The sequence below is a fragment of the Lissotriton helveticus genome, chromosome 12, assembly GCF_964261635.1.
Source record: "Lissotriton helveticus chromosome 12, aLisHel1.1, whole genome shotgun sequence".
Lineage (NCBI taxonomy): Eukaryota > Metazoa > Chordata > Amphibia > Caudata > Salamandridae > Lissotriton > Lissotriton helveticus.
In genome coordinates, this window is record NC_136073.1 from 675,427,334 (window position 1) to 675,445,891 (window position 18,558).

The 18,558-nt window shown below is 42.9% G+C and overlaps 1 protein-coding gene across 7 annotated transcripts in view; it reads left to right on the forward strand.

Annotated features, from left to right (window-relative positions):
* The window catches only part of CENPT (centromere protein T), a 1,192,572-nt gene that overhangs the window by 929,354 nt on the left and 244,660 nt on the right, over window positions 1–18,558 (forward strand). For all 7 annotated transcript variants that reach the window (XR_013603874.1, XM_078671348.1, XM_078671349.1 and 4 more), the window contains 3 exons: window positions 15,030–15,257; window positions 16,850–17,077; window positions 17,458–17,685. Coding sequence is in view for 6 of the 7 variants with exons in the window: in XM_078671348.1 (XP_078527474.1) it covers window positions 15,030–15,257; window positions 16,850–17,077; window positions 17,458–17,685 (684 nt within the window). In the remaining variant the exon portion in view is untranslated. The remainder of the gene's footprint in view (window positions 1–15,029; window positions 15,258–16,849; window positions 17,078–17,457; window positions 17,686–18,558) is intronic.

Here is an 18,558-nt window from a genome sequence, read left to right on the forward strand (position 1 = left end):
TATTAGCACCCTTTGAAGCAGTCCTGAGCATCTTCCCGAATTTCGTGCACTCTGTGTTTGGCGGCCTGCCTCTCATCTTGGGACTCGTAGCAGGAATTTTATTTTTGTTCCTTCTACTCCGATATGGCAAATCCAGCCATAAACACAACTCAGGCAACAATGGAAGACACGATCCTAGCAATGCGATACTGAGAGCGGATTACTAAAGTCCTCTGCTTGGCTCGGCTAAGAAATCTGAATACCACCTGGTTTCTTTCATTCAGACCAACCTGTTCTACGATGCCTGCTATGCGGAGAAGAATGCGTGTTGGACATCTGTCTCACACTTCCATCAGCAGTACCTTTGGATATCGATACTTTGCTTGGTTCGGTAACGGCTCATGCAACGTGTTGTCCCCAGCGGCTACCTATTCTGATGACGGTATTCGTTGAGACCTCACCATTACGATTAGGTGGCGGTGAGGTACGAGATGAAAGCGGCACAGAGGTACAACCTTCTGTGACCATTGCTGATCTAGACACCGATGATGGCAATGTTCTCATATATGCACTATTTCTATTTTTTCGGACTTGGTCCAACTTTCACCTACTGTCGTAGACGAATTCTTTGCCAGCCTATCTGAGTTGATGTTCTCCCCTAACAACGAGAATAACTTTTAAAACAAAACATGAGCACGAAGCGTTCCCTGAACTCTGAATTCGGCCTTCAATTTTGAAAAACAAAAACTTCTACAAAAATGTGGAACTAATTTTTCCTGAAAGCAAAACTATTTTTCTCGGTTCCCAAAATATTTACATTTTTTTGGGCACATGATACTCTGCTTAAAGTAGAACTATTCTTAGAGAACAAGATTTCTATTTTTGAAACTCTAGAGACAATATTTTGACTTAGCCTCTAGCACATGTACAATCTTGTATAAATGTGAAGAAATGGTCTCGACCTTCTCTTCTGTATTAAGAGCCATTTCATAAATGTAAAATGTCATGCTTCATTCAGTCCATATTTCAATGTACTATATGCATTATCTGAATGATACCACTGCTTGAAAACATACAGTATAATACTCATTTTTCGAGTACATACCATTTCAAATGCATTTTATATATTTTGGGGTGGGCTGGAAAACACATGCATAGTTATATGTTTAATATTGCTTAGTATTTAGTAATGATGGACATTATACGTGGAGTGGGTGTTGTGAACGTATCTAGGACCCTATTTAAATATTCCCGATCTATGCCCTTATGTGGTTATAACAAATCATATCCTTATAAAGGCATAAGAATCATATCCATATTTAGTCATAGCCAATGCAGTCCAAATACGGCAAGGCTACTCCCATAGACTCCAGAAAGCACAACGCGTTCTTAAACAAACCAAGCCTCCAGCAGCCCGGGAATTCCCCCTGCTTCTGTATTGATTTGTCCTAAAACTCCTGGGGTCTTAAAAAGAACTGCGAGTTCTTAGTGACGTCTTATGTCCAACCTTACATCAAACTTGGCATCTTCCAGGTATAAATATACCAACAGCTGCCCTAGCAAAACACACGGTGGTTTGGAGCAGATCAGTTATCTACTTGCCCGACACCCTGCTGTGGAAAGTGCCGAAGGAAGCTGACCCTCCCATTGACGCACTGAGAGAGACGCTGTCTTTTCTCCTGCCGAGAAATCCAGCTCCAGTGTTTCCAATCACCCTTGCGGGTTGCTGGGAGATCGAGTCCTGAGAACGAGATACTAGACCTCCTTCATTCTATAAACAAGGTATGGAGCTGATTAGACCCTTAGAGAATTCTTGATTCAGATTCTTGGCAAAAACGATCTTAACTTAAACTGCAGCTCACTTACTCCTTCCCACGTACTAGGCTTAGGTTAGGTACACCGGGGTAGGCGTATCTTAGAAGCACCAGTTGAGTACATTTAGTCATGATTTTATATATGTATATATTTTATCTGTTTTAAACACTGGATGGCTTAGAAACCATACCATGCTTTTACAGTATTATTTTATAATACTCCTTTTACTGTACGCACTTTACTTTATGACAAGTATTGCAATTGTGGCAACGCACTTCTCTTGCATGAGAAAGAAGACTGTTCAATAAATAACCACTTTTATTGAAAACGCCCGTCTCTCTATTTCTCTGCGCTTCTGGTGAAACTAAGTATGCACGATTGACTGAGTGAAATAGTTATCTATTGTTTCCGCGACTCTGGAGATATACTCCTTATTCTGGAGGGAGCAAAGTTGTCATGTTTATGCGGTTGTCAGAAACTAATCCCTTCTTGTCTATTTAGGAAAGTTAACACCTACCTGTTTACTCGAGAAAGTTTCTAGTGACCTCGGAGCTAGCTGGCATTCATAATTAAGTCTAACATATTCAATAGAGACCTAGTCGACCTCAGTCCTACGTCTAAACTATCGTTAATGTTATTCCAATGCGCAGAGCCTATTGGGAATATAGGAACTACACTACACTCTGGCTTGCCTTTGGGACCCAGGGGCCTCAAGTCATCTTACCGTCTGCAAATCTGTCATCCACACGGTCTGTGCCCCTCAAACCCACCTTTGGTTCCTCATTAATCATGGTGTCAATTTCACTCCACCTCCAATATAGACCAGTCCCTTTTTACTGATTTTAATCCTGGTATCATCGGAGGCCAATCCCCTGCTGAACACCTTGAGCCGAATCTGCCTCAAACCTTCCTGAGGTCGCATCTTTATTCCATTGCTGCGCACCCGGACCCAGTATGCTCAGATTCTATCAAAACTTTCCCTCTTCTACGAGGCCTTCCTCAGAGATTTTATCGCCTTTTTGGTATGAACTCTAATCAACCTGATTATGGCAGTGATGTTGATGGGGAGTACTTTCCTCAACATTACGATGATGATTACATCTACATGGACTTACCAGAGGCCAGGGGGCTGGATACCTCAGGCATGAGGTGTTGTCTGCACTTGGACCCCGTAAGAAGAAAGCACATCCTTTTTAGTGGTGACTAGGCATACAACTGAGGCCCTGGATCTAAAGCTATCTTAACTGGAAGTCAAGACTTTACGCCCTTATTGAGGTTTTGCACCCGGGGACAGCTACATCTGAGCCCTTATTTCCATTTAATGAAGTCCTGATTCAGTGTTATCAGCACTTGGATGAAGCCCTGCTCTTGCCCACAGGAAACAGGCATGTGGCCAGGCTTCATAGGTTGGCGCAGGGCGACCCGTACTTTGATACACAGCACCCTACTCTTGAGAGTTTGATGGTCCAGACAACCACCAGCAAAGTATACCCTAATGCATTCCCTACAACCCCAATGCACAGAGTAGAAAAGGATTGAGGCACTCGGAAAGCAAATGTTTTCCTCTCCTAGTTGGACTTTGAGATCTGTCAAGGCAGTCTGTCTATTGGGCCGCTATATGTACATCCTTTGGGACATGACTCAAAATATCTTGCCGTCTGTTTCTGAGAAATTAACGGCCTCTTTAGATCAAACCATTCAGGGCTCATAAGATGCAGCAAAGTATGTCATTCCTTCTTGCCTGGATAAAACTTACTTCTTGGGGAACGCAGTAGGCATTAGTTGTAGGAACCTGGCTCTGTATTTACTATACCAAAGTAAGGTATAGGGTGCACAGAGTCCAGTGGAAGCCCAAAGGTAGGCAGAGATAAAATTAGCTAATACCTTACTCTCTATTTGTGGTAGTGTGGGCGATCAGTAAGGCTTTATCAGAGGGTAGTGCTAAGCATTTATTGTACAAACTCAGTCAAGAAATTATATCACACACTCAAAGACTGAACTTAGACCAATTTGTTTGTATAAAAATATTGTTTAGTGGTACTTTATTTTCTACTAGCAGCCCGTCCCGACGTTGTCCGGGTATGAATTACTGCCGGCCAGTAGTATATTGTTTTGTAGGATTTCGTTTTGATAGCATTTCTTATCTGTGACAGGCCTGTGAAACGCTCCGATTCACAGTGCACTGCTGATGCACTTGAGTGCACGTTCAGTAGTGTGTGAACTCTAGTTTCCCTACTTTATTTTTCCTTGCAATATTATATAGCGCAAACTCGACAACATGGCTTGAGCACAATTTACATTACAGAAGAACACATTCATTTGTGGTAGGCACGGGGAGACAAAGCGATTTGCCTGGAATCAGAGGATGTTGAGCTGATGCCGAGATTCGAACGTAGCTCCCCAGCTCTAAAGTTTGCAATTCTAGAACTTGTGGCGTTAGGTGTGTCTAAAAGTGTATGTCGGTGCTGGCCATCAATGAGAGAGACCTGTGCATTTTTCAAATGGGTGGTGAAAAAATTAGTATGTTGCTGGAGATATGGGCCGGCGTGCCACCAATGTACTTACTTACTTAAACACCCATTATTCCGCAACTTTCTTTCCGCATACCAATACTCCGCATACTTTCATTACGAAAGAACAATGACTCCGCAATGCCATTATAACGCATGGCATTACATTTTATATGCTTTTACCACGCATTCATTTACAACGAAATTAGTTGTAAATGCATGAATGGTAAAAGCATGTGTTTTTTTTTTTTTTAAATGTTTGGATAAGGTAAGTATGGGTATAGGGGTATATGTTTTGGGGTACTGAGGTATATGTTTTGGGGTGTTTGAGTATTTTAAGGGTTCAGATATAGTTTTGGGTTATGGGGTACAGGGGTAGTTTTAGGGTTTAGCGATAGGTATGGGTTTGGGGGTACAGGGTTTTTTTTAGGGTTCAGGGATAGGTCTGGGTTTTGGGGTATATGGGTATTTTTATGGCTATGGGGTAGGTTTGGGTTTTGGGGTACAGGGTTTTTTTTAAGGGTTCAGGGCTAGGTTTGGGTTTTGGGGTACAGGGGTTTTTTAAGGGTTCAGGGCTAGGTTTGGGGTACGGGGTACAGGGGTATTTTTAGAGTTCAGGGGTAGGTTTGGGTTTTAGGGGTACAGGGGTATTTTTAGGGTTCAGAGGTAGGTTTGAGTTTTGGGGTACAGGGGTATTTTAAGGGTTCAGGGCTAGGTTTGGGTTTTGGGGTACAGGGGTTATTTTAAGGGCTAGGTTTGGGTTTTGGGGTACAGGGGTATTTTAGGGTTCAGGGGTGGTTTTGGGGTACAGGGGTATTTTAAGGGCAAGGTTTGGGATTTGGGGTACAGGGGTATTTTAGGGTTCAGGGGTGGTTTTGGGGTACAGGGGTATTTTAATGGTTCAGGGCTAGGTTTGGGTTTTGGGGTACAAGGGTATTTTAAGGGTTCAGGGCTATGTTTGGGTTTTGGGGTACAGGGGTATTTTAAGGGTTCAGGGCTAGGTTTGGGTTTTGGGGTACAGGGGTATTTTAGGGTTCAGGGGTGGTTTTGGGGTACAGGGGTATTTTAAGGGCTAGGTTTGGGATTTGGGGTACAGGGGTATTTTAGGGTTCAGGGGTGGTTTTGGGGTACAGGGGTATTTTAATGGTTCAGGGCTAGGTTTGGGTTTTGGGGTACAAGGGTATTGTAAGGGTTCAGGGCTAGGTTTGGGTTTTGGGGTACAAGGGTATTTTAAGGGTTCAGGGCTATGTTTGGGTTTTGGGGTACAGGGGTATTTTTAGGGTTCAGGGCTAGGTTTGGGCTTTGGGGTACAGGGGTATTTTTAGGGTTTAGGGATAGGTTTGGGGTACAGGGTATATTTATAGGGTTAAAATGGGTTAGTGTTTAAGGGTGTTGGGGTATTTTAAGGAGTAAGGATGGGTCATGATTATGGGGTGCAGGGGTATTTAAAGGGAGCAGGGTGGGATCAGCACACGATATGAGACATGGCATGGAGGGCAGAACGTACCACACGCTCCCAGCGTTTGTCACGCCTACAGCACATGCCCACAGCACAACGCAGACACGCCCACCAGGGACTACTTTGCTGGCACGGTTCTTTTACCTTTTAAATGTATATGGTGGGCGTCTGCATAGCCTATGTCCTTCTGCTGCAACTGCCCTTTCCAACACTGTATTGGGTGTTGTGATTGTTGCTGTGGTTCCTGAGATTACCCGCCTCAAAGGTTTGGGCCCTCTCTTTATTATATTAGTATAGATAACCAAGCCACGCCTGGTACAGGTAGTTTAAATATACTTTGCAAGAATAATGCAGTTAAATACAGTTTGAGTGCAGTGGAATGCAATTGTTTGGTTACAGAATAATTACTTTGTATTTGCAAATAGTCTGCATTACTTTTCAGTTACTTTTCTTATGCAGCCAGGTATATCTAGGTACTAGGCTGGTTCAATGGAAGGAAAAAAGAGATAATGCGTTTGCAAGCTCAGTACAGATTACACTAATATTCAGGATACACCCTTTGTCTTGGGACAACAGAACTGGATGTACGGGCGAGCAGGCCACCAGGTTGGTAAAACAAACGCTCCAGTGGTTGGGAACAGCACTGAAGGTCCCAATGGCCAGCACAAGAAGTACCCCACCAGAGGCGACAGGGTGTAGGATGCGGTTTTGGCTGATGCTGCAGATTCAGCTGTTGGTCCGTCGGAATCGGTCAGCGGTTGTAGGCAAATGGGCTCTTTGGGAGTCGTCGTCTGGTGACCGCCAGCACTCTGAAACAGAGTCGGACAGTCGCGGTTAGTTCTTCTGGACTGCTTCAGCCACAAAGTCGGTCAGTGTGTCGCTTTCTGTTGCGGCAGGTTTGGCTTAGGAACTTATGGAGGTTCAGGGGTCACTGGTATCCAGTCTAGGATCACCAGGGGGACCTCCTTAGGGTATTCTGTCACTCAGGCTCGGGGTGCCGGGAGCGGAGAAGTGGAGACTCAAGGAGTCGGCCGGAGTCAGAGTTTGTTGGTTTTGAGCAAGTCCGGTGCTCACGGGAGACAGTCTTTTGGGATTTTGACTGCAATCTCGGTTCTCTGGGAGTTTGAGGGCTGCATTCTGCAGGACACACCGAGGTTCTGCTGGAGGAGTCTGAGGTTGGGACACGCTGGTAGGGCTGGTGCCAAGTCAGTGGGTGTCCTCCTCTTTCTTCTTTCAGCACGGCTGTTAAGGTCCATCTTCTTCGGGCTTCTTGTCAACTCTTGTCTGAGGAGGCAACGTGCAGGGTTGCTCCAAAATACTAAACTTAGCGTCGTTACAGGTAGATATAGGTCGGGAGCAATGGGTCCCTTCCTTGTGGTGGGCACACCTCCTATTATGCTACCTTCCAGTGGGAAGGGGCATAGGCCTCACTGGTTGGCTGGGTCCCCCCCTTCTTCAGGATGGTGGGGTCTAGGAGTTGGGCTTCACCACACCTCCCCACCTGAGGGGTAGGTTGGCAAAGGTGGGCATACCTCTCCTCCTAATTTGTTTTTCCAACCGATTCTGCCGCTCCAAGTGGGGGTCAGAACCTGTGGGGGCCAGTTGTTTGGAGCAGCAAATGGCTGGGGTAGCTCACAAGGTGGGCAGGTCTTTGAAGCTTCCCCTTCGTGGACCCAGCCCATCCTGGGGGAGGAGGCTTGGGACCTTGCCCCCGGATGTGCTTTTTTCCAGGACCCCGAAAGTGGCAGGCTCTCGACCCCAGGGTTCAGAAACATGTCTTGTGGTGGCAGCTGGCGAACAGCCACTCAGCTAGGACAATAGAGTTAGGTCGTTTTTCAGGGGCATCTTTGAGATGCCCTCTGAGTGCCTTTTTATGAAATCCCCCACTGGCATCTGTATGGATTTAATGTACTGAGAAGACTGATACCAAACTTCACACTTTTCAGTAAAGTCATTATGGTGCTGCGGAGTCCGTTGACAAACTCCCAGACCATATACTTTTTAGCGCATTACTGCACTTGCAAGGTCTAAGAATTGACTTAGTCCACCCGTATTGCAAAAATAACTATCCTTTCAGCAGTTTTGTTTCTATTTAAGGTAAACAATAAGTTTTCCTAAAATATCCCTCACCGACCAAAAGGTCCCTTGGTGTCCTGCTTCATCATCGGGTTCTTCCCGCTCCGGGACGTTGCGTGCTACAACCGACAAAGACGTGAGAGCACTTTCTAAGATGTGGGCTATATAGTGATGTGAGCGCAGAAGGGTCAAGAAAAGGTGGGTTAAAACTATCTGGCTACGTGGAACCTAACTTTTATTAAATCCTGTAGCTCAATGGTTCCCAAAGTGTGCGCCGCGGCTCCCCTGTGCGCCATTAGAACATTGTTCTGAATAAGATTTAATGCGCAAAGTTTGTAAATTAACTATTTGCAGGCCCGAGTAACCCATTTGGCAGTGTCATGTGTGGGAGTTACGGAATCCCCACCTGTCGGTGTCTGCATCATGGTTTGGCCGAGTGCGTAACATGCTTCAATGTAATAAATAGTCTTCACTTTTACGGAACTGCTTCTCGTTTTCCATGCTGATAGATTTTCCTCATTGATTGGTGTCAGGGTACATCCGCTCAAACGGGAATGCTAAAGGGCTACATGAGGAACTGAAACAAACTTGAGTGCTTGACGTTTTGCTAACCACAGTCAAAATAACATTTATCACGGACATCACACTGCACATATAGTGATTGAAACCTCCCCAAACCCTGCCTGGTCCTTCAAGGTGTAAGGAAATGAAATACCTTCACCTACCTTGTGACAGAGCTGCTCCGTCAAAGCATCCTCTCCCATTATGCACTTGTTAACTTCACAATCTTGGCGGTTTCCAAATATTAAAGATGAAATACGTTTTACAGATGTACGTGTAATTGACTCTGCTTCGCTCTGCACTCACAACTCCCGTGTCCTCTCTCCCTCCAGAGTTTTCCGTGTTCCTTTTCACTTCTAAACACACGGTGTGAGCCCTCTCACTAATGTGCACCCTTCGGATGGAGGACATTTTCAACAGAGCGATAAAATGTATGTGTTATATTTATGTTAAATAACTCCTTTCTTAATTTATCTAAATCTCCTAGCGCCAGAAAAACAGTACCTTGGTAACCATGTGCTTTATAAATATTTAAAATAAATTATACCAGACAGTCCTCTTCTCACTGTCTGACACCTCACACTTAGGCGGGACCACAGCTTTTTTTGCGCACATCGGCGCCGGCGAGAACGGGCTCCGATTGCTTGGTTGTTTTATACTCCTACTTGAAGCCACCATCGGTGCTAACTGCTTCTAGAGAAATCCCCTAGATACTGTAATCAAGTATTTGCTAGTCTTCCTGCATTATGAGTCCACACTCTCCAAAGACCTCAAAATGCTGTTGTCCATTTGCTCTCGGGAGGAAGAGACCATTTTATGGAGGACCAGAATAGTTTGCCATTTCTTCAAATGTATTCACGGGCTTTCCTCATGCTATATAACTCAGACAGTAACTAAGGATCAAAAATAAACTCCCTAACCCTCCCTGGATGGAACTCGATTCAAAAGGCAAAAAGTCTGCTTTTCCACAATTTCCTACCCAGAAACATCTGGGAAATCTCCTTCCTTGGCTCTTTCAAAAAAAAGGAACTACATATGGCTCTTTACTAGGGTAACTTAAATATCTGATCCAAGAGATCATAAGGTAGTGAGCCGAGGCTGGGCTTATATCCCACCCACCCGAATACAATAAAAATGACATAAGGGGGAGCCACTGCCAAAGGCCAATAAGTCAAGGGGAGCCGCAGGTCGAAAAAGTTTGGGAACCACTGCTATAGCTGGTATTGTTAAAAAGGGGGGTGGGAGAAAAACACTATAATGGGTGTGTCTCTCCTGGTCTGCATGTTTAAAGCCTATCTCCAAAGGCTTTTCTTCAGTACCAAACTAAGTGATCCCTTTGACCACTCCTAAACGACCTGAATTGGTCTTATCAATTATTATTAAGGGGAAGTAGAGATATTGTCATGCAAAAACAATACCTATTCAGTATATTTCTTCAAAATGATCTGGAAAGATAGGATATTATCACATTGTCAACTTGTCAATAATGTTATATTGAGGAAACACATCACCAACTTGTGGATCAAAAAGTGATACTTTTTTCACTTTTGCATTATTAATCCTTTTATACAGATTGTATGTTTTGTGCTGCCCTTTTAGAAAAACGAACAAAACATTACAAAACACGTAACACAAATCATATTCGCAAAGATAAATGGGTTTTGTGTTTACAGAGAATACTTGCGCTCTGCTAAGTTACTGACAAACTGTCTGGTTGGAAAAATGTAGCTGGTGGTGCCACAGGAAAAGGGAAACCCTTTGAACCCTTTGGAAGGTTTTGTGAAACAAAACCTAGAATTTGTACAAACAATTTCCTACGCACACAACATATCAATTTAAGTACAAAGTATTATTGGCATGCATCCATTTGGTTTAGTCCTAGAAATTAATATTTCACTTCTTCTTTTCTGAGCAATTTTTTGTCGTTTATTGCTCAAGAGATCTTACGCCAGCCTGTCCTTTAAGATAACATAATTCTTATCTGTGGCTTCTTTTAGATTTAACTCTTTAATTTCAGATTCTACAATATCTATTTCTGATTGTAATTTGATAACCTTAAGTTCAGAGGATTCAATTAAAATATCCATCAATGTGAATGAGTTTATGCTTAGTGAATCCTCCCATCTTGTTAAAAGGTCATCATCTAGTTCATTGTATGTTGGTAGAATCAGTGCTCTCAATCCTCTAGGGACTCTTTTAAGCCTCAAATATTGTTTCAGTGTGGTGGCATCCCACCATCGGGCATTTTCTGTCTTTTTTAACCTTTCCAGTTTAAGGAATTTATCTCTCAAGCCTTCTTTTCTATTCTTGTTGCCACTTGTTGAAGTTTGATTAGAACCAGACTCAGTGGTCATGTTCCCAAATAATTCGTCTGCTTCCTTATCTCTCTCTGTCCATTCTTATATCAATGTGCGATATTGTTCCTCCACAACTCGCTCTCCTAGTAATGATCTAAATAAGTCAGTGCGGCTGCAAAACCTGTGTAAGATCTCTTGAGCAATAAACGACAAAAAATTGCTCAGAAAAGAAGAAGTGAAATATTAATTTCTAGGACTAAACCAAATGGATGCATGCCAATAATACTTTGTACTTAAATTGATATGTTGTGTGCGTAGGAAATTGTTTGTACGTAACACAAATCACACACTCTGAGGTATTTTCCATATGCTAAAGGAACTGCTCCTTATATACATGCATCGATGAGCTGAACTTTTTCTGACTGAATTGACATAAATGGTGAATTTGTTAAAAAAAATAAAAAATGGTGCATTTGGAAAAAAATACGTTACGTATTGGTTTAACATAAATGCTTAGTGCCTAATTATGGCCCCATGAGCTCTGCATGGGGTGGGGGGGGATGGGCACTTGTTGTCACACACTGAAAGCACAAGAAGTTTTCAAAATGATCGAGAAATTGGTTAGACCTTACAGGGAATGCTTATTGCCAAAAGGGATTGGCTATGTCCTACCCGCATCATCAAAGCTGCACCCTCGCCCTGCATACTCTGCCTGCAGTGACTAGACCGCTGACTCAATAAAATGGCCGCCCATTAGTGGCAGGACTTCCTGTATTGTATGTGTATTACCTCTATGCTGGTTCATGCCTCCTTGACTCTTTTGAAGTCAAAAACGAATTAATTAAAAACAGGGCGGGAAGGACGCGATGATGAACAATGCTCCAAGGGACATTTGGTGGGTGAGGTTTGTTTTAAGAACACATATTGTTTCCCTTAAATAGAAAGAAAACTACTGGAAGGATAGTTATTTTTGAAGTACGGGTGGACTTTCTTTGGTTAGTCATGTAAGACAGGAGGCTGAGTCCACAGCGAACCTGGCCTCTTTCTCCCCCATTTGTTTGATTCGTAATTGAGACAGCGCGCAGCTGTGGGAGAATTTTAATTTTAAGGGGTAGCCCTCCCATGGAAATTTCTTTCTCCTTATTTCTGTAAATAAGAAATAGATCTCACACTCAAGACTGAGATCATGTGCCTCACTTTTTCGAATGAAGAAGTGGAAAGAATTCTGCCGACAATCACCCCCTTCAAAGGCCTGAGCAACCCTAAACCAAACACAGACAGCACTGATTGGGATGAATTGACTTCACTAAGGAGAACCCAGATGAAAAATGCTCTACATGGATTAATGGTGATGGAATATCTTAGGGCTAATGCAGTTCCACAGGGTCTCATAGTCAGAAATGAAGCATTCATCTTCCAACATGATAAAACATTCAAAAAGGATTGGTCACTAATTTCCTGGCACTGTACACAGGATTGGCTATTCCTAATAATCAAAACAGCCACTCGCATCTCCCAGGAATTGAAAACTGAAATACAGACAATAGAAGTACGTCTGAAAAGCTACCAGTCCGTTAGCTCCCCGAAGAAGAGATTAGAAGAACTAAATCAAATGATGAACAATTTTGAAGTGACTCTGAAGCAGTTTAAATTTACAAAATTGAAGAAAGACACTAGCAGGTTCAGCAATGAAAGAGTGTACCCCTACATTCGATATGATTATGTTCCATCTGGCGGATATCAGGACTTCAACACCATCAGTGACCCATCGGACACAGGCTCAAACAGTTCTGACTCCAGCAAAAATAGTGGAGTAAGCTACCAAGGCAGAAGACTTCCACGGGACAAGAGGATGGGGTCCCAACCAAGGACCTCAAATGTACCCTGTATCTTTTTTCTGTGGCCCGCCAGTAGTACAAGGCCGATCTGTACCTTTCAACCATTGGAACACGATTCACCATGATTATCAATACTACACATAGAATCCTTTTTTAGGATCATGCCAGGGTCCCAGGAGGGGTGCTCTCGGTGGAGGAGCCAAGTACGTTGGGCAGCAGACAAGGAACAAACCGGAGTTGAAATCAACAACCAGGCTACAACCAGCAAACAAGTAGTCTAGGGTAAACCTGAGGGACCACGTCCTATCTCACGCATAGATGGAAATCCTGGAAAAAGGATTAGCCTTCTTACCCACGGAGAAGATGGACAAGTTCAAACTATGCACAGAAGTTAACGAATTCATCAGGAAATTGAAACTGAGGGCATATTTCGCCAACAAGGAACCAAATACCTCTGTACAAGACGACACAGGGTTACGGCTAAAGTCAACTTTCACCCCTCCTAATGCTACCCTACCAGTGGAGTTTATGGCGTTCGAGAAGGCAGTGCTGAAGGATTTAGAGGAAATCAATCCAGAAGTCACCCGAGTGTTCCACAATACTACAAAGGAATCGGCTAACAACAGAGACTTAGTCGTAAAACCTGCTGACAAAGGCGGACCTATAGTTATCCAGTCAGCAGAAGCATACCACCAAGAGTGTATGAGACTCCTACATGATGATAGAAATTATGAGCCTTTGAGAGAAGACCCGACAGAAGCCCTACGAGTACATATCACAAGCATGATTGAAGGAGCACTTGCTCACATCTCGAACTCACAAAAACGAGACTTCCTATTAAACATATTTCCAGTGACATCGTACTTTTACACAATACTAAAGATTCGCAAGAACCTCACCCACCCACCTGGATGACTAATTGTATCAGGCATAGGGTCCATCCTGAAAACGGCTGTCAAAATTTGCTGATGCGTTTTTGCGACCTATAATCCAGAAGACAGATACCTACCTGAAGGACACTAAAGATGTCCTCAGATTTCTCCAAGACAGACCTTTTGAACCAGAAACTGAATTTCTGATGGGCTTGGACATGGAAAGCTTGTACACCAGCCTCTCACATGTTGAAACATTACACATCATTGAGGATGTACTGTTTGAAATCGAATGGGAACATCAAACCCCACCAGACATTGTGTTGGGTTGCTGTAACTGGGCCTGAGCTAATAATGTTTTTTTTTAAAGACACTATTTACCTCCAGAAACATGGGACCAGCTTGTGGAGCACATTCGCCCCAAGTTTAGTGGGACTATACGTACACCAGTTAGAGAAACACAAGATTCTAAGTCCTGGTAACCCTTTTCTGTCCTACATCCGTTTATGGAAACGCTACATTGAGGACGTCCTGGTCGTAAAGAACAGCAATGAAGAGACAGCACACCAATTTCTAGCTTGGCTGAACTACCAAAACTATTTTTGAAATTCACCAACACCATAACAAACAAGAAACTGATATTCCTGGACCTCAACATATTTTCACAAGAGGTAGAACTGAAACAACACACATTAAAGCTACTACAATGAACTGCCTCCTATTGTATAACAGCTTCCACCCCAGACATCTAAGGGACAATCTCCCGTCTGTACAATTCTTGCGTTTAGTAAGAAACTGCATTGACCTTAACGATTTCAAACAACAAGCTAAGGATTATGGTGAAAAGGAGTTACTCAACTCGAGTCATTGACAAGGACGCTTTATTGGAGGGAAGACCACCAAAGCAAAAAGAGGAAAGACCCATCTGTATAACCACTTAAAACACACCCTCTAACCAAGTGATCAATATAATCAACAGACACTGGCGGATTTTGAACTACGGTACTTTGGATTCCCCTAAGTTTAGGACCTAATGGATTCTTCTCAGCAAATGTGACAGTGGCGCCCCTGGCTGGCCTTGGTGGCGCACAGTTTGCGAACCACTGAACTATGGGTTCAAAACATGATGGCTCCACCACATACCATGTCTGTCCTCTGCTGTCTAAGCTGCTTGATATCACATCCACAGTGTATATAGCATTACTCTTGGGTTTAGAACTTCTACTTGTTTGTTGAATGTCTCTATGTAGCAGTATCATATGTATTGAGGTCATTGTATACATTTGTTGTTCTCCACACCAACTTATATTGTCAGCTTAGGAGGGTTATTGAATATTCAGAAGGACATCAAGACAACATTTTCTTATTTCAATGTCCACCAGATTGTCTCAAAAGTTATGGATGAGATGGAAAATATTAAGGAAGTTTAAAGAAAGGTACAGTTCTTCCTTGATGCAATGAGATTACTTGTTTTGCAGGTGTATTGTTTGTCTCCAAATCCTTAGTTAATATTAGTTGCCTTATGAAAAATTGTGTGTAATAGTGAGACTAATTATTGGGTGTATAATGAATGCAAAAAAGGTGTAAGATCATCTCTTCTATATTATCACATTTGCACGCAGGTTCTAGAGTCTCTTCCCCTGCTGCCCATGCAGTTATTAGAAAAACAAGTCGTCAATCGGACATCATGTCTTGTGGACGAAGTGAAAAAAGTGCCATCAAAAAAAGGACTCTGACTGCAGCTAGCACACTCAATTTGAAAGAGAGTTCACATCCAATGCACAGCAGTGGTTTGATAGATGATGGAGAGGAAGACCACATGAAGAGTGTTGGAAAATCATTAAGTAGAGGTAAAACTAATTTGTATCAAGTTTTTTCCTAATTTCGCTTTTGTTTTGATTGTTTTGTCATTTTTAAAAAAAAACTTTCTTTTTTGATTTTCACAATGATAATTACTGCAACAACACAGTGAATTACAGTTAAGCATGTTGTAATTGTACATATAGGTCAGCAAGATTAACTGACAGGGCCTACATTGCCATCAGATATTCCAACAGAACTAATTATCATCATAATGGAAATCATAAGTGAATAGCCCTATGATGCCGACCGCTGCCCAGAGAGCCAGTGTGTTCTCCTGTTTGTCCCTGTACCCATATTAATGTGAGGCTGTGATAATGGAGCATCGCCGGCACCCTGCTTGGATAGTAGGTAAGCATGAAATGGCCATATTTACAGGGGCCTAGCAGCCGGCGGCTGTAGTGACGCATAAGTGTCGCTGTTCATGTTGCAGTAGGCCATGCTGCACAGCCATTTCTTCAACGTTGGCACTCGTTTGCTGCCCCAGTTAAGGGCAACTTTACGTTTAGCAATAAGTAGCACTATGGCTACGAATCTCCACCTAGATTTGGGGAGATCATGCATATACCCCATGAGCGCAAGCATTATAATAATAATAATAATCCACATTTGTAAAGCGCACAATCACCAGTAAGGGTCTCTAGGCGCTGGGGGCCGTCGGGAAGATTAAGCAAGCTATTGCCCAGAGTCACATGGTGCTGGGCTAACCTGCCGCCGGAGCCGGGGATCGAACCCTGATCCCCAGATTCCAGCGTCAGTCGCCCTGGCCGCGGCGCCACACCTCTCCCACGGGTGTGGGAGAGGTGTGGGTTCAATCTCCTTCTCTATCTAACGAGAAATTTCTCCAAAAATTACCCTCCAATATCCTGCTATTTTATCACATGTCCATGTGATGTGTGTAAAGTCTGCTTCTGGTGAGCTGCATCCAGGACAGTGGTGTGAGCGGGTTGGATCAATGTGATGTATTTAGTTTGATGACATATATGCCCTCCAGAGGAATTTAAAATGCAGCAGCTTGTGCCCGTGGTTGGGGGAAACACGCCTGATCTGCATGCAACAGCAACTCCACTGTGAGTCAGTTATAGGATGGCCCAGGTCACGTTCCCATGCCGCTCTCACCGCAGCATCCCTGCTAGGTAGCATCAACACTGCAGCCCAGTATAATCTGGACATAAGATGTATCCCACTTTTATCTTTAATAGTACAGGTCAGTAAGGGGAAATCGGGTGGTTCAATCGTTTAGCTAAGATTCTTTTGTCACTTGACGTCTTTGTGTAATTTACATTTCTGGCAACCATTTACAGCTCTAACTAGTACCAATTGTCTGAGTTTGACTCTCCCATCACTAACCTTGCTATCTTTTAGTGTGTTTTTAACAATTGCAAAAATGCAAGTCTCCCATAAAAAACATGATGCTATGAGATTACTTGTTTTGCAGGCGTAGTTCTTGTCTCAGAATCCACAGTTAATGTTGGCTGCCTTATGAAAAATTGTGTGTAAAGGTGAGATTGATTATTGGGTGTATAATGTATGCAAAAAATACCTAATACCATCTCTTCTATATTATCACATTTGTGCGCAGGTTCTAGAGTCTCTTCCCCTGCTGTCCATGCAGTTTCTAGAAAAACAAGTCGCCAATCGGACACCATGTCCTCACGACAAAGTGAAAAAAGTGCCACCAAAGAAAGGACTCTGACTGCAGCTAACACACTCAAAGTGAAAGAGAGTTCGCATCCAATGCACAGCAGGGGTTGGACAGATGATGAAGAGGAAGACCATATGAAGAGTGTTGAAAAATCATTAAGTAGAGGTAAAACTAATTTTTTTAAGCTTATTCCCAATTTCTCTTCTATTTTGATTATTTTGTCCCTTGACTTCTCTGAGTAATTTACATTTGTCAGCCATTTGGCAGCTCTAACTAGGATCAATTGTCTGGGTTTGATTCTCCCATCACTAAGCTTGTCATCTTTTAATGGACTTTTAACAATTGCAAGAAAGTAAGTCTCCCATAAAAAACTTGGTGCAATGAGATTACTCGTTTTTCAGGCATATTTTTTGTCTCAGAATCCACAGTTCATGTTGGTTGCCTTATGAAAAATTGTGTATAATGGTGAGATTAATTATCGTGTGTATAATGTATTCAAAAAAGGTGGAAGACCAGCTCTTCTGTATTATCACATTTGTGTGCAGGTTCTCGAGTCTCTTCCCCTGCTGTCCATGCAGTGTCTAAAAGAACAAGTCGTCAGTCGGACACCATGTCCTCACGAGGAAGTGAAATAAGTGCCACCAAAGAAAGGACTCTGACTTCAGCTAGTACACTCAAAGGGAAAGAGATTTCACATCCAATGCACAGCAGTGGTTCGACAGATGATGGAGAGGAAGACCACATGAAGAGTGTTGGAAAATCATTAAGTAGAGGTAAAACTGTAATTTCTTTGAAGCTTGTTCCTAATTTTGCTTTTATTGTTTTGTCACTTGACTTCTCTGAGTAATTTTCATTTCTGGCAGCCATTTGGCAGCTCTAACTAGGAGCAATCGTCTGGGTTTGAATCTACCATCACTAACCTCATCTATTATTGTGCTTTTTACAATTGCAAGAAAGTAAATCTGCCATAAAAACATTCTGCTATATGGGGGAAAGGAAATTAAGTGTTGTGCACTTGAGAAGCAGAATTTTTATTGAGGAGTTATTTTATCAAAATTCATTTAGCAAGGCTTTCAGAATGAAAAATTGTCATGAAATGAAATGAAAAATCCATTTATAAAGCGCATGGCTACCTGAGGGCATCCTAGTGCTGGTAGCAGCAGGCAGCAAAACCATCTGAACTAGGGGAAGATCCATGTTTTTAATAACTTTCGAAAGGCAAGGTAATAGGTTTCCTTGTGCAAATGAAGAGGAAGGGTGTACCAGCACTTGGCTTGCTTTGCGGATCCTAGGAAGTACAGCAAGATGTAGATCGTCTGAGTGGAGGAGTTTGTTCGCACAATAGGGCTGGACAATAGAATTGATAGGAGGACCCTTTCTGGCTAAGGACTTATGTACAATGCACATAGCCTTCAAATGAACTCTCTCCCTAATGGGTAACTAGTGGAGAGATTTCAGGGCAGGTTTTGCAGATTGGCACTTCGGAATGTCCTGAAGGATTCCAGCTGCCCAATTTTGAGCTGTCTGGAGTTTTGTACGGGTAGTGCATGGGGCCCCAAGATAAAGGGCATTCCCATGGTCCAGACGTGATAGAATGAGTGCCTGAACCATAATTTTCCTTGCCTGGAAGGAAAGGAGTGTGAGTA